The sequence below is a fragment of the Sodiomyces alcalophilus genome (assembly GCF_042370955.1).
Source record: "Sodiomyces alcalophilus JCM 7366 unplaced genomic scaffold ACRALscaffold_8, whole genome shotgun sequence".
In the NCBI taxonomy this organism is placed as follows: Eukaryota; Fungi; Ascomycota; class Sordariomycetes; order Glomerellales; family Plectosphaerellaceae; genus Sodiomyces; species Sodiomyces alcalophilus.
The window spans coordinates 1,590,631-1,609,504 of NW_027263539.1; the positions used below are offsets into that span (position 1 = coordinate 1,590,631).

An 18,874-nucleotide genomic window follows, 5' to 3' on the forward strand; every position below is an offset into this window, starting at 1 on the left:
AATGGCAAGAGAAGATTTTACATGTTGGCGCTGCCAGTAGCTTCGCACTTCACGATAGAGAAAATCGATGATTTCAGAGGCTGAATTGGTCTCGCACGCTACACATGTCCGCGGGTAGATGCTAGCACGTCCATGTGAAACACAAGTTTGGTTTTTGACCGTATATTCATTCCCTCATCCTTTGTCTCCGTATTTTTTCCCGTCTATATATTGGACACGCTTTTTTCCAGAATTTGAATCGCATCCCTCACCTTGGGCGAGTAATGCAGTCTGAGCACCTCGCCCTCCCACACCGTCGTCGCGAACGGATTGCTACCCTCGACACTATCACTCAAGGGGTTAAAGGTGCCGTCGCCCTTGCGTTCCTCGGTGCGCCAGAGAGCGGCGATCTTCTTGCCGTGCGTGTGCGTGATGTCTTGCAGGAGGGCCAGCACCGCCTGGGTCGACTTCTCGGGCGTGTGGAGAGAAGTTGTCATGAGCTGCTTGGTGAAGGCGGCGAGGCGGAGGGGCGGGACGGAGCGGATGTTCCAGGGCGGCAGCAGGACCGAAGTCAGGGCGCGGATGAGGAGGACCGTTGTGGTTTGGAGGTTCACCTTGGGGGATGCGGCGTCGGCCTTGCTTGACGCTGAAGCGGGATCCTCGTCTTCCTGATCGGCGGAAGAGTTGGGGTCCGTGGCGCGAAGGGTATGCGAGGTCAGTTCGAGGTCGGGGTTGAGGGACAGAGGGTAGAGCGACTTGAACAGGTGGGTCGTGAAGTGGGAGAGGTCGAGGTGGAGGGCGGAGCGGGCGTTGTGGGCGTCTTGGCCGGCCAGGAGGGTAAACGCGGTGACGATGCAAAGGAGGGCTTCGCGGGACGTGTTTCGCACGGCTGAATCGTCGTCGTCGTCGTCGTCGTCTTCTTCGCCTTCCTCCTCATTGTCATCTTCGCCGTTCATTTGCTTGGACTCCCCCTCTGCATCCTCCTCCGCATGTCTGATCAGATCCTTGAGAGCCTCGAGGAGGTCGCCGAAGAAGTCCTGGTTGATAAGGTGGGCGTACTTGGCCAAGCCTTCCAATACAGCGCCCATGAGGTGGGGGACACGAGCTTTGAGGACGCGGAAATAAGTGGCAAAGACGAGCTTGAGCGTCTCCGACTGCATGCGGTCGCGCTCTTCGTGGCTGACGAGCGCATCGGCCTGCTCCATGTCCTTCTCGATGGCCTTTTGTTCCTTGAGCGCTTTACGCTCCCGCTTGTTGAGGAACTTCTTCCGCTCCTGCTTCTTCTGCTGCTTGGAATTCTTCTCGCCGTCCGGGTTGTCGACGCGGTCTTGCGAGGCCTTGCCGGCAAACTCGGACAGGAGACGCAGGTGCAGGAAGAGGTTGATGGGGGCTTCGTCGACGCGGTAGTCGCGGGCACGCATCATCTTGGAGAGGAGGGAGACGGCCTCCATGGACGGCCGGCCTTCCTCGTCGTCGCGGAAAAGGGTCTCGAGCGTCTTGCGGCAGCGAACGAAATCGGCGTCGACGTTGCGTTTGCTGAGCTTGCCAACGAGGATCTTGAGGAGCTCGGTGCGGAAGTTGAAGTGCGGGACGGCTTTGACGAGGCTGCAGGCACACATGATGGCAATGCTGGAGATGCTCTGTCCTTTTCTTCGCGAGGACGGGTGGTCCGCCTTGGCATGCTTTGTGAGCCAGCCGACATAGGTCTGGTACCCCTTGATAAGGGACTGCTCGTAGCTGCGAAGCTTGTCGACTTCCTTGGAGACCTTTTCGGCCTGCTGCTTCTCGGCTAGCGGTCGAATGCGGTAGCCGGGGATGATGTCTTTGTAAACGGCCATTTGGGTCACCAGCGCCAACTTTTGAATCGACAAGATCTTGGACTCGGCGAACTCGGCCATTCCTTTCCGGAAGGCGGCATAGTGCTCCTCTGGGTTCTCGCTCATGTCCGACGCAAACTTGGCCAGCTTCTCCTGCGCTTGGCGGATTTGCTCCCGCTCAGGCACCTGGGGCACCTCTGGGATGTCCCTCTCCGGCTCCGGGGACGACACAACGATGTCGTCCTGGACTTCCACGTCCGAGTCAATTGACCCCACATCGCTGTCGTCCTCGTCGTCTTGAATCTGTGACTGTGCAAGCCTGCCGTCCGCAGTCTTGATGGGTAGTCTAGTGCTCTCTTTCTTGGGCTTCTTGCCCTTCCGCGCCCGCGTCTCGTAGTCCTGCTCGAGATCCCAAGTCGCGGCGCTCTTGAAGAATGCCTTTTGCATGTTCTTAGAAGACCGGGCGGGACGTTCGTCGTCCGACTGAGGCGGCGTGAGCCTGCGCCTCTTGGTCGCTCGGGAAGACATGGCTGGTGGTACGGAGTGGCGGTTTTCGTCCCCAACGCAGCAGCTGGTCGTCTGAAGGAGGTGTAGGTAGGAATTTTTTTTGGTGACCGCCGAAAATCGTCTCTCCTGAATCTCGGCAGATCGGTGGGTAGAACCGCCGTGTCCCGACATTACCTAAGCAGACGATGATGGAAGGGTGCTTATCGATAAGGTCCCCTGTTTGATCCTCACCGAGCTTCTGTCTCTCACCGCTCGAAATTTTTCGATTCTGCCGCGCCGCAGAAGCCAGGAACTGCGACATCCCACTTTGGAGCTCACATCTCCAACCTCCAGACCTCACCGAACCCTTCTGACGCTTCGACCATTGGAGAAAAGATGCGCCCTCTTACCGAGGATGAGACGCGTACCGTCTTCGAAAAGATTGCCAATTATACCGGTGGCTCGCTGAAGAACCTCATTGCGCCTCTCCCCAACGGCGACCGGTTCGTTTTGAGAGTGCAAAAGGATCGCGTGTACTATGTGCTCTTGTCGATTGCGAACCTCGCCACGTCCATAGCCAGAGATAAGCTCCTCTCCATTGGCACCTGTCTTGGTGAGAAGTCCCCGTTCCTTCTTGTTTCATTTTTTTTTTCTCTTGGCTAACATTCGAACCTCCGTTCTCCTTCATTTCTAGGCAAGATCACCAAGACGGGAAAATTCAGACTCCACATTACGGCCCTCGATATCTTGGCGAGCCATGCGCGCTACAAGCTGTGGCTCAAACCCAATGGTGAAATGCCCTTCCTCTACGGCGGACACGCCGTGAAGGCGCATGTTGGGAGGTGGTCGGATGACTGCCCCGAGCATCAGGGTGTGGTGGTGTACAACATGCAGGACGTTCCCATTGGGTTCGGCGTAACTGCTCGCAGTACGGCGGAGGCGAAGCGGTTGGCTCCTACGGGAATCGTGTGTTTCAGGCAGGCGGATTGCGGCGAGTATGTCCGGGATGAAGACAACCTGTTCACATCAGGTTGAAGGTCGATATAGTGCTACGAGAATAGGTGGGATGGTTGGACACAGGTGCTGCTCATGGGAGAAAGCTTGCATGGCCGGCGTTGGAGGAGTTTAAAAACCATCCAGAGACACAGTCTTGGGCCAAATGTTTTTTCTTGTCACTTTGGCGATTCGAGGCCGTGATATTTCATGGGTTTCTAGTTCCAATAGTTTCCCTAGTGCTGGTATTATCTCTGTCCTCTGGGTAAATAGCAGCTTGTGCGAAAGAAATGAAATGAACGACGTATGTACTAAGGTGAACCAGCCTAGCCAGATGTCGGTAGATGTATCTCCACGTGTTATGCGATCCAATCCTGTCCTAAACAAAGGAGTGACAAAAAAAGAGAGGGCTCCGAAGATAGCCAAAATCTAATACTAAATGACAAAAGCCTCCCAACCAAGGTCTAAATGACAAAAAAATGTGGTGTATCCATCGCTCGCTACTGAACTGCAGACTTCAACTCATACCCTGTGATGCCAGAAAGGAGACCATCGGTCTGCTCTCTCACCAACTCGGCAGTGGGGGTGGGCGGCTGGCTGTCCCTGGGGAACAGCTTGATGTGCTGCCTCTCGACGACGTACTCGCTGTCTGCGTAGCCGAGCAGGCCCCGGATCTCAGAGCTCTGGTGCCCCTTGATGCGTGCCACCTCGTGTGCGGCGTAGTTGACGATGGCCCGGCCCACCTCTAGAGGCGTACCTGTCCAGAGTCGGCCATTGGGTGCGGCAATCGGTAGCCTATCGACGACGGCAATGCGAACGGCTTCTTGCTGCGAAAAGTTGCCCTCAATGTCGACGACGCCGGCCGGGAGCAAGCCCGCCTTCTTAAGAAGGGCATTGTAGGCACCGCCGTCGATGAAGACGGTACCGTTAGGCCGGAGGGTGTGAAGGAGCCAGAAGTGCCTGTCGCGCATCGGCTCCGCAGAAGGAAGGAAGCAGGTGTGCAATGGCGGCTTCTCGAGGCGGTCCAGGCGCAGGGACGCCGTGGAGCGGATCAGAGAGTCCTCGGCGCTGCTGTCGTCAGAAGATGCGATCGAGTTGAGCAGCGCAAGGTTACGCTGGGCGTGCTCGTAGCGGGCAATCTTGACGATATTGCCCGGGTTAGACGAGCGGGTGATGATGGTGGTGACGCCGACCGATGTAGCCAGACGGGCTGCCACGATCTTGGTCAACATGCCTCCGGTGCCAAGAGCGGAGCCGGCAGTTGAGACTAGAGAGACACGGGTATGTCAGTACGTCATTCTGTTGCCATGCGAAGGGAAAAAGAAAAGGACAGGGAAAAAGGGAAGGGCGGGAACGCTTACCATCTGCTTCGAGCTGTGAGATATCGTCCACTATTTCGATGGCCTTGGCGTCAGGATGTGTTCGCGGATTTTTGTCGTAAAGGCAATCGACATCGGTCATTAGGAAGAGTATATCGGCATGAACCATGCCGGCAGTAATGGCAGAGAGGGTATCATTGTCGCCGAATTTGATCTCGGATACGGCGAGGGTGTCATTCTCGTTGACAATGGGGATGACGCCGAGATCAAGCAACTCGTTGAACGTATTTTGGGCGTTCAGATACCTCGACCGCTGTGGCAAACCTGTATTAGCGATACACGGCCCGGCCATTCAACTGGGGTGAGAGTGAGAGTTCATTCTTACGTCCGCAATGTCGTTCCTTGTAAGCAAGATCTGTGCCACGGGTTGCCTGAAGTGACTGAACAAACTGTCCCAAAGGCTAATGAGCCTGCATTGGCCTATGGCGGCAAGAGCCTGTCAAAGGTTGTTAGGTTGGCCAACTTGTAAAGCACACTGTCATGGCAGAGCTAGATAAACATACTTGAAGTCCGGCCAGGTATTTTGGTCTTTTTTCCATCTCCATACGGAGAAGACCAACGCCAATGGCGCCGGAAGAAACTATGATGACCCTGTGTCCATCATTCTTCAGCTTGACGGCTGTCTCCACGATCAAGGTCAGGACCGATAGGAGAGGCTGATGTGTTTCTTCGTCAACGATGGAGCTAGTCCCTGTAGGAAAACGTGGGTCAGTACAGAGCGGGTTCGTGAGGGAGCTTCCCGGAGAGCTTCCTGGAGAGCTCCTTGGAAGGACTCCAAGCTACCACGGAGAGCTTGACTCACCCAGCTTGATGACCACGGTCAAGGGTCTCGGACTCCTCATGGCTGTTGAGAGTAAAAGGTGTATATCTTGTCAGCAAAGGTGCCCTCCTAGGAAGTCTTGCGCATCTGGTGTTCTGGTATGGCGAAGCTTGATGCCGGAGCAAATCGTCACAGAAGTTGCTTAGGAAGAACAAGTAGTATACAAAGTGAAAGAGAGCGCAGAAGAAGGAAGCAAGGAACCGAGGAAGCAAGGTAATCAAGGAAAACAAAAACTACATTGCTGCGCAGTACAAGGTCGGGCATGGCATCGCATCGCTTGACGCGGAAGGGCGTAGCGATTCTTACAGTCTGTGGCAACCTCTTCCTCCATAGCTCGGTCTGAATAGGCAAGTTACAGTCGTATATCCCGCAGCCTAGGTCGAATAGCGATGGGTTGGCGTAAGATTATGCAGGGTTATGGATCTTGGAGATGGTCGAATCCTTGATTTTGCGACGAGGTTTCTTGCCGAGTATTGCGCGAGGTCCATTATTTTCACGCAAATCTGGATGCATTCGACCTACATTCTCTGGGTGAAACGGTAGGTTTGCTTGGGAGTGGAAAGGAGTGGATCAAAACTGGGCTTCCGGTTGACGACCTTGCAGGCATCAGGCCAATGGTGACCCACGGAGGATCGGACACTAAGCCACTAAGGCAGCGCCCAGCAGGGCAGCGGCAGGACGCCACCCACTGGGAGCTGGGGAACGAACCTGCACGAGGTGGTAACGGAGTACATGCTTCGTAGGTACCCTAGGGTAGTGTACCGGGAACTCAAATCACGTGTTAAAAGCGGAGAAGAATTGCGGGCCGTTTCCATTCAGTTTTGAGGCCTCTCCTTTTTCATTTTCCCTTTCTTGAACCAGTTGACAACGACTGGCGCAGAATGGTCTTTTTACCCACCCTGTTGTGATTGCTGGGCATCGAACTATTAACCTGGGCCGGAGGGAAGATCGAAAATCGGCGGGACAAATCGGCGGGAACGGGCCTGCATGCCGTGCCGTGTGTACGGAAGGATTCGAAAACTGGCGTGTTCCACTGAACGGCTATTCTGAACAAAGCAACTTTTGACGCCGAGCATCACCGAGCATCACCGAATACCGTATAGTCTGTCTACCTTACCGAATCACACAAACGATCGATTCCCACCGTTTCCCGTTGGGGAGGGTATACTAGCGTCATCCCCCTTTTTCTCGCATTCACTTTCCCATACGGGGAAGCGTAGGGAAGAGCCATGGCTCCCACCGAGTCGTCGGCGGCTACTCCCAAGCAGCCCGACCTTCCTACCAACGAATCTGGATCGACTTCCACGACGACGCCTCCATCGAAAGAACCACGCGAACTACGAAATGACCCGGCGCGGACGGGCTTCGATCCCCAGACAAAATGGTGGATGAACTACTTCAAGATCCTCACGGGCAAGATGACCCCCGAAGGCGCCTTTCACTACCGCGAACACCGCTACCGTGTCCACGAGGAACGTGACTGCCGCCGCTGCGAGGCCGACCGGGACTGGCTTTTCGCCTATTCGCCTGTTGTTCGCTTCATGCGCGAGAAGGTCCAGGACCTCAACGGCCGCCTCGACGAGACCAATGTCATCTGCCGCCGGTGTCCCGCCCGTCTGACCGAAGATGGCAAGGTCCACCGACAGGGTGGCGGCTTCAGCCCCGCACACGGCATCATGATTTGCGCCAACGAGATGCGGAACCGGAAGCATCTCGAAGATACTCTCGCCCACGAGATGGTGCATGCCTGGGACCATTTGCGCTGGCAGGTCGACTGGATGGGCGACCTCGATCTAAAGCATGCCGCCTGCACCGAGGTACGATGAACCCAGGTTGTTTCGGAGAACTAACTCCCACGGGCAAAACGGAGCACTAACCTTGACTGTCACATCAAAAACAGATCCGAGCATCGATGCTGAGCGGAGAGTGCAGGTGGACAAGACAAGCGTTCACCAGGGGGAACTGGAAGCTTTCTCAGGGGTTCCAAGATTGCGTCCGGAGCAGGGCCATTCAGTCCGTCCTCAACCGACCGAGGTGTAAGGACGACGTACAAGCGACAAAAGTCGTCAACCAGGTGTGGGACTCGTGCTTCTCCGATACGAGACCCTTTGACGAGGTCTACAGGTGATGAGGGAGAGACCTCTGTACGATAGATCGATAATACCCCATCTAAACAATCACGCCGCGGCGCATCGTCGTCGTTGTATATATTGGATTATGATAGATATGTACGATTGGAAAAAGAGTCAATGGGAGGATGGCATATATGATCTTTGACATCCTCGAATGCTCATGCAAGGCAGACTGGCTGTAAGGAACCCAACTCCAGAAACATGCACATAAACCGGGAACCTGTCGTCCCATCCCGTATCCCCTACCCATTCGGCTGAAGGAACACTAAAGTGAGAAGAAGAGGGGAAAAGGTAAAAGAAAAACAGACGAAACAACTCCCGAAAACGCTGTCAACGCCAACTAGTCCTACAGGTTGGCCTCCCCATCTAAGCGGCCTAAGGGGGCCTAGTACTGGCTATGCCGATTTTGTTCGGATGATACATCATCAACTCGTGAGGTCGTTAGCATCTTTTCTACGCGGAGTATTTTTGCCGCTCCGTGGCTCGCTCGCCCTTGACGCAGTGCTTTAGTATCCAGGGGTGCGTCTGGATCTGTTCCAGGGGGATTCTCTTTTCGGGATCCAGCACCAGGAGCTTCGAAGGAGGTTAGCGGTGGTCCAAGGACGGAAGAGGGCTGCGTGCAGCAAAGTGAGGAAGCACCAACCTTCTTGATCAAATCTTTCGCCTCTGGGCTGACAAACGACGGGACACTCATATCCGCCCGTCCGATCCTCCTCTGCGTCATGACGGGCGTGTCCTCAAAGGGGGCCTCGCCGACGAGGAACTCGTACGTCAGGACGCCCAGGCTCCACAGGTCGACCTTTTCATTGTAGTAGTTATCGGAGCCGCCCGGCTTGACCATCTCGGGGGGCAGGTAGTCCAGGGTGCCGCACATGGTCTTGCGGCGGTTGTTGGGGGCATGGACGCTCCAGCCAAAGTCGGAGAGCTTGATCTCGCCGTGGATGCCGACGAGGATGTTTTCGGGCTTGATGTCGCGGTGGATGACGTGCTTGCGGTGCAGGTAGCGGAGGGCCGAGGCCATCTGGGCGATGTACTGCGCCGCCTTCCACTCGGGGAAGCGGTCCTCGCGCCGGAGGTGCTTGTACAGCTCGCCCTTGCCCGCAAACTCCAGGATCAGGAACACCCGCTTGCTATCGTGGAAGTGCCCGTACAGCTGGAGGATGTTGGGGTGCCGCAGGTTGCTCTGGATCTCAATCTCGCGGCGCACCTGCTTCTCCACGCCGCCGCCCTGCTGGAGCTCGTGCTTGTGCAGCACCTTGAGCGCGCAGATGAAGCCGCTCGTCCGCTCGCGCGCCAGGTATACGCGGCCGAACTTGCCCTTGCCGAGGGGTCGGCCAATCTCGAACATGCCGAGGTGGAACTGCCGGGGAATCGTGGGCTCGGTCACGACGGAGACGGTCGTGGCGGCGGTTACCGCCTTGCGGGTGTCTGTCTCTGGGTCGTCGTCGGCCGAGGGACGGGAGGAGGGGAGGGGTTTCCGGGTTGGTGATGCCTGTTTCCGTTGCACGGCTTGAGAGGGGAGTGTTACCGCTGCGACGTTGCTGGCGTTTGTGCTTTGTGATTGCAAGGCGACCTTGACGAGGTTTGGCCTGCTTGAACTTGGCGCCGCTTGTGCCGTCTTGGACGAGCCGACAGCCTATAGCCCATCCTCCGTGTAAGCAAGACAGCGAGACGGGCGAGAGCATAAGAAAGCAAGTACAGAACTGCAACCCATACCTGTGTGGTTTTGGAGTACAGTTTACCGCCATCCCCGGGATGGTTTTCGTCGTTGACCGACATACGCTCGAAGCGTGCCTCCAGGGTTCGAGTCGTCATGACTATAGAGTGCGTTGAAGGCTAATGCGGATAGAGAGACGTCGATGGCCGATTTCAATATGCCTTGGGGAAATCACCTCTTCGGCAGAATTAGTTCGGGGTGGACAATGTGATTTTGTGTGGGCAGGGTTGTCGAATGTAGGAATACTGGACTACAATGATCGGTCTGAGTTGGAGATTTGAGGCTTCCTCTCCTCCTAAGAATGTTTGGGAGGGCGTTGTCGTTGTCGAGGCAACCGGGTACACAGGGCACAGGTGAGTATGTAATCAGCCTCAGCCGCACTCGGACAGCCCAGTACCTGGATTACAGAAGAAATAGGACGTTTCTTCAAAAACGAAAATGGTATTAGGTTCTTCGTGATGACATGAAGCCAATCACAATTGGAAATATGGTGATCGTAGCCGCGTTATTATACGTTTTCCTCGCGATACCTCTCAGTTGCATTAAGAACACAACAGTCAAGCATGACAAACAACGTCCCCCTTCTCTAAGCCCGCTCGTTGGGACCTGATGTTCAAGTACCTAATGTAGTACTAATGTAATGCCCATCCGGGCGTCAAACGGTATGTACTTCGTAGGTACCTCGGAGAGTTGAGGTGAGTGTTTCCCCAGTTTGGAAATGACATGGGAAATGGTACAGTGGCTTCGGTGAATGCTCGGTGGGGATACTACCCCTCGTTCGGCCGGTGATAGTGCTGCTCGCGTTACATGTAATTACCCCACTCCATGCTATTTCTCTTGTCCTACTGCACTTGCACCATTATCCTCGTCTCGAATTCCAGCTTCGTCACTTGGTCTAGATTCCCCCCAGCTCGGAGAATTAAAGCAACCCGTTCAGTCGCGGCCAAATCTTTCCTGTGGGCCTCACTCAACTCACACATTTGGGCATCTCCAGCGTCGCTCGTTCATTCCACCGGGCCAGCTGATAGAACACTACTAGAGAAACCATGAACCCGATACGCTCCCCAAACGAACCTTTTCCGGCCCCTTCCCTCCCGGACGCCGTGGCCGCGGCGACAACGAGGCACAGGCAGGGAAACTTCGTCATATCGACCCGCAAACTCCCCATCTCCAAAGCTGGGCCCATTGACCAAATGACCGAACGCCTGGGTATCCCGGTCCCAGAGATGATCTTTGGCGACAACCTCGTCTCCCTCACGCACGAGCCGACAGGATGGTGCCTACGATTCGACGCATTCGACGCCCTCGATCGTGTCGACAAGACGGACCGCAACATGCTCCAGGTTGCCTACGCGCGGGACTGGTCAAGTAGTCGCGAGAATACGACCGCCGATATCCGCGAAGTGGTCAAGCCGTACGATTGGAGCTACTCCACCGATTATTGCGGTACGCTGGACGTGCCGCGGCGCGCTGGCGACGAAGCCGGGGAAGAGGGGGATAAACAAGACGCGAAGGAAGGAGAAGACGAAAAGGAAGAAGAAAAGAGAGAATCGAAAATGGGAGGAAAGTTGGCATTCAAGCCGTCCAAGGAACAAATCCCCCTAGAGCTTCTGAAACGGCGTGATCCGATCCTCTTCTTCGACGAGGTAATGCTGTACGAGTCCGAGCTAGATGACAACGGCATCTCCCTGTTCAGCGTCAAGGTCCGGGTCCACGAGCACAGGATGCTGCTTCTCTGTCGGCTATTCATGCGTCTTGATAATGTTCTCGTGCGCGTTCGCGACACCCGTGTCTACGTCGACTTTACCGAAGATATTGTGCTACGGGAGTATACGGCCAAAGAAGATAATTTCCAGAACGTAAAGAGGGTGAGTCAAATCTTAAGAGGCGAAGGAGTATCGACAGGAGTATCGACTTGAGGAGGGGGGAATCAAGAAAGTCACAAAAGGCAAGGCTAATAAGTACTCACGCACAGGCTCTTTTCATGTCGGGCCGGTTACCTGACGACATCACCATTGCGCTGCGAGATCCCAACGTCCTCGCACCAATGCTACCGACTGTGGAACAGAGGATAGAAGAGGTTAGACTAGGCTAGGAGCTTGCGCCCCCTGGCAACTTGAGCCAGAGTGTCTATTCTTCCATGCTTGTTTTCAGGGCATCAATTCGCAAGGCGTTCAGGGTCGGGTCCTGGGAGGCTAGAAGAAAGGATGGAATAATTCGGGGACACGAAGCCGTGTATTGTAATCATGCCTACTTCTGCCTCGACCCGGTAGTAACGGTTAGAACTTCGTTGGAGGGGCGACTAAAAGATGGTCTACCAAACTGGAGGGAGTCGTTCTTTGCGAGAAAAGAGAGAAAAAAAGAACCAAGACCTGATCAGCTAAAGCCAAACGCGCATTCCTACCAACCGACTCCAAACGGAACCCTTCATTACCGCGATGTGCTGCATCCCTAGAATTGCAAAAACAAAGCACCGTCAACGCCGTCTCTCCATACCAGCACTCCTTTTATCACCATGGACCCCTCGTCACCACAGCATCATCACCGGCCCGATGACGAGCTCTGCGTTATCTCCTCAAACGCAAGCTCCCACTTGTCGACTTCCTTGAACTTTTCAATGGCGTCCTTGAGCTGGTCGGAACTGCTGGGATCGCAGGCGCTAGCCGAGTCGAACGTATCGTCCGGCGCCGGCGTGATGCTGCTCTCTTCCTCCCCGCCGTCTTCGTTCTCCTTGTCCGAGAACCGCTGCCTGTACGTCCGGCGCGGACGGCCCGGCTTGGATGATGTGCCGGTGCTGCTGTGCGGCTTTGCCTTCGGCGGCGCGCCCCGGTTGAGAGGCGCCGCCCTACCACGCCGTCGCGCGGCCCTGGCTTCGAGGTACGTGAGCTCGTCGTCGTCGTCGCCGAGGCCGGAGGCGTCGAGTTCGGAATCGGAGCCGGAGTCCCCGTCGTCGCGGTTCTTCTCGTGGCGCCGCCGGGGCAGCAGGTCGGTGAGGGCGGCCGTCGTTACAGGGGGGGAGCTTTGGCGTCTCGGTCTCTTCTTCTCGTGTAGCTGGCTTCTCGTGACGCGGAGGTTGGGAGAGTGGGTCAGCGACGGTGGAGAGGACATGTCGGAGACATGGTCGTCGTGGAGGGGCGTGGCAGGCGGGTGATGACGTCTCCTCTTAGCTAATTCGCGGATATCAGGCCACGCGCCGCCGTTTTCCTCCTCTTCGGATCCGCTGCTCTCGGGAGGTGCCATGATGGCTTCCTGATCAATAGGCGTGGACGGGCGGTGCATTGGCAAGGGTGGGAGTTCTGGCGAGGGTAGGGACGGCAGAGAAGATAGATCCGCATCGTGATCACTGTTGGCTGCATCGGCCTCTGAGTCGTCGTCGTCGCGAGCATCGTTTACATCCGGTTCGCTCATTCGTGAAATCTTGTCGGGGGGACTGCCCATATCATGGTGGCCCTCTATGCTCTTCCTCTTCCGCGATTCCTGGTTAGGAGACGGCGATCCTGGCTCTTGTAGACGACCAGTCGGGGTGGATCGCTGCAAGGTCTTCCGGCGGTTGAGGGGCGTCGATTCGGCCTCCGGCGCGAACTCTTCTTCTTCTTCGTCTTGGCCGTCGGAACTAGACGCGGATGGTATCTCGATGGCTTTCTCAGCACGCTCCTTCCGTGCAGTGCCCAGGATGCTCGGCTCCCTCGCTCTCCGCTTGAACACGCCAATGTTGAAGGAAGAGCTGATGGCGGGCGTGGTCATGCCACCACGACTGCTCGGCCGGATGGGCGCCTCGTTGCCCTGGAGGCTGATGCTCGGTGCGCGACCTCGACGCTTGAAGATGCTAGTGTTCATTGTCGACGTGTCCGTGGACCTTTGGCCGCTCGGAGGCGCGTCCGGTTCGTCATCCATGAGACTGTCCTCGAGGGAACCGAACAGGCTGTCGTCGAGATCCAGCCCTGTCGTGTCCCTGCGCTGCTGCTGCGCGGGCGTCGCATGTTCTTTTCTCCCAATCTCGACTGACACGTCCATGCTCTCGTCCGAATCGCGCGCCGCGTTGGTGGAAGAGGAAGTCGGTCCGTCTTCCGCCGCCAACCTCCGCATGGCTACATCGCGAGCTCCCCTGGTTCTCTCGAGTGACGTTTTGTGACTCGCGTCAGCGTGGGCAGCGGTCACATTTGCTCCGGCTCTCGTTCGGCGACCCCGCTGTCGGGTCTGAATGAGGTTCTGGCCGTCTTGGATGCCATCGTTGTTGTCACTCGTCGGAAGCTGTCCCTGCTCGGAATCGGTCACAGCAGCTGGCTCGCGGGACGGGGCGCGACGCGATCGCCTCGTTCGTACCATGGCGATGAATATTGTGCGATGGTCTCGGAAATCAAAAGAGGAACGGCGTCATCCGAGGCATAAGGTAATATTGTCGGGTTGGCAATCGAGTTAGTAACCGTGGTCGAGTTGCGATAAAGTGAGGGCAAGGAGAGTTTGGAGGTATGAGAGAGGGCCGTTGCTTTCGTATTGACACGCGTGTGGTTTCGCGATACGTTCGCGTCATTATGAAGTACCGAGTACGTGCCAACAGCGCCCCACTCTTTTCGGTCCATATAGCTAAAATCACCACCCTCCCAACCTCGACGGTCTTTACCAATGTCCAAATCAGGTTGTTTCTTATACGACTTTGGTATTTTCCTAGAACGCTTCCTCGAGGTATACTAACAAACTACATTCAACTCTGTTCCCAATTCCAAGTGGTCTCGTTAAGGACCAGAACCAGTACCTATCTGTAGCTTGAACATTGTGTGCAGTGTGCTGGAACGTTTATGGGCTGAATACCTACTTCGTAGCCAGACTATCCGTGCAAGTGCAGTCCGGCGCCGAACTCGGCGGGACGGAGCCAGCGTAGTCTCCAATTGAAACACCGGGAGCCGGTGACCGGTTCCCTGACAATGGCATGCATCTAGCGCTCCATCTACCCGTATCTTCCAGGCAACCCCATCAACACCGGCCAACAATTTGTGGATTCGAACGATATCCTGGCGTATATGTACGTGGGGGAGGGAGAGAGAAGTTTGAGCGGCGGTCTGCTATGGGATCTAAAGCACCGGAAGATGAAATGACTGTCAGTCGCCGAGCCGAGTGGGACTACTAAGCATACCGATGCGCGGCCGGTTCATGTTGGAGGGTGGCCGGTAGGGGCATGTTTCCTCTTCCCAGCCCTTTCGGCTCATGTAAAACCACGTCTTGCTAGGAGGCCGCCATAAATCAGTGTTGCCATCAACGCCCCTGTCCAACGCACATTCTTGCCAGTCCTTACGGGGACAGCTCAGTCAAAAGTCGGTTCTGGTCGAAACACCAGAAGAGAGACGATGGCAGCGTGTTGCGGGTGGAAAACCTACATACTCTGTCTAGGTAATTCCCAAGTAAAGCTACGTTGTACTCAGTGTACATACTTCGTACGAAGAAAGAGGTGGGACGGACCCCGTGCGACGGGACATTCCTAGGACCTCGTACCCCATGATGATCTCCGCCGGACGTTCCAGAAAGGAGGGGAACTCGCTGCGGGCCGCTGATGAATGAATTGACGTGATACCTACTTCGTACTGAGGCTCCAATGCCATGTTGAAAAATTCATTGCCCATTGGCTGGTTTCAGGCCGCCAAGTTGTTAGCTCAATGTCGAATCTGTCGAGTAAGTAATTAGACAGACGTCGACCTCCGTCGTAGTCTTTATAAGCAAGTTTGCTTACCAATTATGCCATAGAGTATTAGGCTTATACATGAAAGTCGTCATTGGTAGCCGCTGGTTTCGGGTCATATGAGACGCCAAGTCCTTGCATTGTAGCTCAAAGTGCAATTCATCGAGTTCTTACGGTAATTCCAGTAGTGTAGTTGTGTTGCGTCGCGATGTGGTTGTCGACGATCTCTACCCCAGCTGTACACGTGTAGTTGGAGTCAACTAAACTACAAAGCAACCCCGCAGCCTTGATTACCAATAGACCAAGTCCGCGGCATACCGCAGTGAAAGTCCGCAAGCGTGACGATACATTTCGTACGGTCACTTGCTGTCCCTCAAGATCTACACAGGATGGCATATATACCCCTCCCCCTCTTACCACATGCGTCTCAGCAGTAACATACGTGATCTACTCGACTCACCTCAGATCCTCTACCTTTTCCAACTGCTGCCATCGCCTACCGCACAAACGTCACCGTCACCCATCTGGCTCTCGACTTTCACCATCACAAAATGACGTCCGAAACCAAGAAGATCCTTCTCACCGGCGCAACGGGCTACATTGGGGGCAGCATCCTGCACGCCCTTGTCAACTCGTCTGAGCCATCCATCCAAGCAAACCCCATCACCTGCTTGCTGCGCGGCCCCGACCGCGCCGCGCTCCTCTCATCCACCTATGGCGACCGCGTCAAGCCAGTTCTCTACCGCGACCTCGACGACCTCGACGCCACGGTCGAGGTCGCCGCGCAGCACGACATTGTCATCAACACCACGCTTGGGTTCCACCCTCCCTCGGCGCTGGCCCTCGTTCGCGGTCTGGCAAAGCGGAAGGCGTTGACCGGGCGTGACGTCTGGATGATCCACACCTCGGGCACATCCAATGTCGCCGACAGGCCAATCACGAACCCCGGCGGTCCAGTTCGGGAATTTGACGACGTTTCCGATGACATTTACGCCTACGAAAAGGAGAAGGAGGCTCAGGTCCCCTACTTGCAGCGGACCGCCGAGCTGGCCGTCGTCGACACGGGCCTCGAGTTGGGTGTCAAGACGACGGTGATCATGAGTCCTGTGATTTTCGGCCCTGGAACCGGCTTGTTCAACAAGCTCAATATCAAGACTGCTCATATCAGGGCCGCACTGCAGAGAGGGCAGGTCGTGGTGGCGGGTGAGGGCGCTGGAGTGTGGAATCGTGTGCACATTGACGATCTAGTTGATCTGTACACTCTTGTTTTGCTGGACATTCTGGACAAGGAAGGCAAATCTGTGCCAACTGGAAAGAAAGGGATCATGTTTAGCGCAAATGGACGGTATACATGGCTGGAATTCGCACAGAACGTGGCTGATGCTTGCTTCGAAGAGGGGCTGATCTCGGACAAGACGGTCGCTCGTGTCAGCTTGGAAGAAATGGGAAGATTCCTGGCACCGCATGTGGGTTTCTTTTCTGGACAAGAACTTTCCGAGGAGGAACTGCGACTAGTCGAGGTTGGATTCAGCAGCAACGCACTGACCGTGGCCAGTGCTGGTCGGAACCTTGGCTGGGCACCGTCAAAGGGAGACGAGGCGTGGAAAAAGGGGTTCCGGGATTGTGTCAAGTTGGAGGTGGAGTCTAAAAAGCAAAAGTGAGATGGGTTCTCCTGAGTGTTCAAATATTTAAGGACTTGGCGTCGATCAGGTCATGACAAAGGGAGAGCTGTTGGGTTCCTCAAGCAAAAAGTGCGCCTTCTTGTGCAGTCGTCTCGGAGCCGACGTCCTTTCATTCATGCGTTGGGCGATGAAGTCTCGTCACCTGGCAAACTGATTCAGTGAAAGATGGCATCCATCTCGCGATGCCGCTCTTGGCCTTTACTCGTCATCACCAGACGCTGTCCTTGTCAGAGAAACCTGATTAGGGACTCGCTGGAAACAAGCTTTGTCCCCAATCTCTCGACCTTGGGAGATGTCCAGCCTCACCTTGGCACATTGCGCCTGTCGGGACTTGAAATTCGACGAGTCAACTCAAAAGCTTCAGCCGTAGCGACCCAGCTGAGAACTGAGCAGTCCTTCGCTTACCCACGAAGATACGCAGCCCTGACATGTTCCCAGTAGGGCAGTTACACAAATGAGAAAACAGCAACGGGAAAAGAAAGGTCAGAGTGGGAGAGGGGAGAAAGGAACGGCCGGCTTTTCAGGGGCAAAGCATGGTGTCGCCAAAAGTAAAATCAAAAATAGCTCCATGTCGTCCACCGAGCTGCCAGACTTGAGATACAGGGTGCCGGCATGACAATGACGTCTAGTATCGCCATCACAACCATAGCCTTAGTAGATGTCAGCATAGTAGGTCAGACGGCTTTTCTTCTTAGTGGTGGGCGTGCCAGGCGGCCATGTGTTGTCACTTCAATCCCGACGGGGTAAACCAGAGCGCAACATCTCAGTTTTCAACGTGGAAGGCCAACATCAAAGCACACTCGACAAATCGGTTAGTCAAGCTGCAGCCGACTTGACAATGACTGCGATGTATCCAGGCCAGTCGACGGGGATATGACGGTAATTGCTTTTCATCACGCCATAGTCAAGACCATCGCCCGGAAACAAGCCAGTCGGATCTTCGCTTTCAGCCCGGGGCCCTGATTTATCGTTTCAAACCAAACACTCAGCTCCAGCGTCAGCACCAGGTCGAGAATTGGGTTCGGTATAGAGGTGCCACCGGGAGTTTACAAGAAATAATAATAATCCAAGATGACATCTAGGACAGGAAACGCAGGAGATGGCTAGTATCATGTCAAGTTAGCCGCCGGATAAGCGGTTTTCTTGCCCCCTTGTCATTGATAGGTGTGGCAGCGAGCAAACGAGCATTCTCGAGCAAACCCAGCCGCCAACCAGCAAGAAATATTTTCCGAACCGCCGGGTAAGATGTTTCAGCTCCAGGATATGTCTCTTTTCATTTTCGCAGACCCTTACTAATAAAGCGGCAGAAGAGCCAAGGTGACAGTGAAACCGCGCGCGAAAACTAGGCCAAGCGGTCATTGGACGGCAGCCGGAGAGCAAGACGTGACTCACGGCCTGTGAGCTCTTCTTTTGGAATACCTGCAACGTACATGCACGAAGAATTGGCACCAAAGTGAGGATGGCCTGGAACTCGGTGTCCAGGCCTATCAGCGTGAAGAACCGGCTGTAAACCATAACCACGACAGCCTCTACCCGATACCAAGAAGCGGCTAGGGAAGATGCCGGCCCTGACATCAATGCTATTCGCTGGAAGTCAATCGTCCAGCAGACGTCAATGTTGCCCGACGTCAGAGTGTACCTATCGACTGAGTGAAGCGCGCATTTTCGTTTAGAAAGACGGTGTGAGGTGAAAAGTACATACATATATAGCGTACGCGGTACATATTCGTAGGTATGTGTCCTTCCGGTCTGGGTGCCACGTCATTGATGCCGAGACCCTCGGCAGAAGCACGAATACGCTGTACGTTGTGATGTGGTCTATGTACAGTACAACGTACACTACATAGGTATGTACATACAACGTACCGTTGTAGAATGGGTTAGAAAAAAAGATTGTGGCGTCGTGGCTGGATAGATACAGACGCCTCCGAGACTTTCATCCGAATTTCAGCTGTGAGGGTCTGTACCTGACGATCAGCAAAGTGGATGGGATCCTGGAGATTGAAGGGCACACACAAATTACAGAATGACAGGGCTCGACCAACCTGAACCCTAGGTGTCGGAATGTTATTTCCTTGGGTTGTCCAGAAAAAGCAGCGTGGCGGGGCTTATCCTGCACCATACCCGCCTGCAAGGCACCGCGCGGCTGGGCTCCTTTTAGCGCTGTTTCAGAATGCCAGGGGCTCAAGATGTTTGGC

The 18,874-nt window shown here is 55.2% G+C and overlaps 9 protein-coding genes across 9 annotated transcripts; 5 read left to right on the plus strand and 4 right to left on the minus strand.

Annotated features, from left to right (window-relative positions):
- Nucleotides 1-69: 69 nt before the first annotated feature.
- On the minus strand, nt 70-2,353 carry ACRALDRAFT_1065848 (uncharacterized protein). The gene has a single exon (XM_071017224.1). It carries the CDS (start codon nt 2,322-2,324, stop codon nt 204-206), a length of 2,121 nt encoding a protein of 706 aa, XP_070871842.1. The 5' UTR covers nt 2,325-2,353; the 3' UTR covers nt 70-203.
- Nucleotides 2,354-2,678: 325 nt separating this feature from the next.
- Nucleotides 2,679-3,317, plus strand: ACRALDRAFT_1036818 (uncharacterized protein; the record flags this gene model as incomplete). Its single annotated transcript, XM_071015039.1, has 2 exons — nt 2,679-2,895; nt 2,977-3,317. 2 exons carry the CDS (start codon nt 2,679-2,681, stop codon nt 3,315-3,317), a joined length of 558 nt encoding a protein of 185 aa, XP_070871843.1.
- A 458-nt stretch (nt 3,318-3,775) lies between these two features.
- ACRALDRAFT_2029954 (uncharacterized protein) lies at nt 3,776-5,496 on the minus strand (the record flags this gene model as incomplete). The annotated part of the gene is made up of 5 exons (XM_071020629.1): nt 3,776-4,542; nt 4,637-4,907; nt 4,980-5,090; nt 5,158-5,345; nt 5,457-5,496. The coding sequence occupies 5 exons, from the start codon at nt 5,494-5,496 to the stop codon at nt 3,776-3,778; spliced, it is 1,377 nt and encodes a 458-aa protein (XP_070871844.1).
- A 1,207-nt stretch (nt 5,497-6,703) lies between these two features.
- Nucleotides 6,704-7,602, plus strand: ACRALDRAFT_1036962 (uncharacterized protein; the record flags this gene model as incomplete). The annotated part of the gene is made up of 2 exons (XM_071015046.1): nt 6,704-7,291; nt 7,375-7,602. The coding sequence occupies 2 exons, from the start codon at nt 6,704-6,706 to the stop codon at nt 7,600-7,602; spliced, it is 816 nt and encodes a 271-aa protein (XP_070871845.1).
- Nucleotides 7,603-8,059: 457 nt separating this feature from the next.
- ACRALDRAFT_2044548 (uncharacterized protein) lies at nt 8,060-9,421 on the minus strand (the record flags this gene model as incomplete). The annotated part of the gene is made up of 3 exons (XM_071021446.1): nt 8,060-8,179; nt 8,250-9,242; nt 9,323-9,421. The coding sequence occupies 3 exons, from the start codon at nt 9,419-9,421 to the stop codon at nt 8,060-8,062; spliced, it is 1,212 nt and encodes a 403-aa protein (XP_070871846.1).
- Nucleotides 9,422-9,465: 44 nt separating this feature from the next.
- Nucleotides 9,466-9,933, plus strand: ACRALDRAFT_213167 (uncharacterized protein; the record flags this gene model as incomplete). Its single annotated transcript, XM_071024022.1, has 6 exons — nt 9,466-9,521; nt 9,549-9,559; nt 9,593-9,676; nt 9,699-9,716; nt 9,793-9,813; nt 9,881-9,933. The coding sequence occupies 6 exons, from the start codon at nt 9,466-9,468 to the stop codon at nt 9,931-9,933; spliced, it is 243 nt and encodes an 80-aa protein (XP_070871847.1).
- Nucleotides 9,934-10,369: 436 nt separating this feature from the next.
- Nucleotides 10,370-11,418, plus strand: ACRALDRAFT_2029957 (uncharacterized protein; the record flags this gene model as incomplete). The annotated part of the gene is made up of 2 exons (XM_071020630.1): nt 10,370-11,191; nt 11,299-11,418. 2 exons carry the CDS (start codon nt 10,370-10,372, stop codon nt 11,416-11,418), a joined length of 942 nt encoding a protein of 313 aa, XP_070871848.1.
- A 446-nt stretch (nt 11,419-11,864) lies between these two features.
- Nucleotides 11,865-13,649, minus strand: ACRALDRAFT_2029958 (uncharacterized protein; the record flags this gene model as incomplete). Its single annotated transcript, XM_071020631.1, has 1 exon — nt 11,865-13,649. The coding sequence occupies one exon, from the start codon at nt 13,647-13,649 to the stop codon at nt 11,865-11,867; it is 1,785 nt and encodes a 594-aa protein (XP_070871849.1).
- A 1,662-nt stretch (nt 13,650-15,311) lies between these two features.
- On the plus strand, nt 15,312-16,802 carry ACRALDRAFT_1065852 (uncharacterized protein). Its single transcript, XM_071017225.1, has one exon. The coding sequence runs from the start codon at nt 15,546-15,548 to the stop codon at nt 16,653-16,655; it is 1,110 nt and encodes a 369-aa protein (XP_070871850.1). The 5' UTR covers nt 15,312-15,545; the 3' UTR covers nt 16,656-16,802.
- Nucleotides 16,803-18,874: the final 2,072 nt, after the last annotated feature.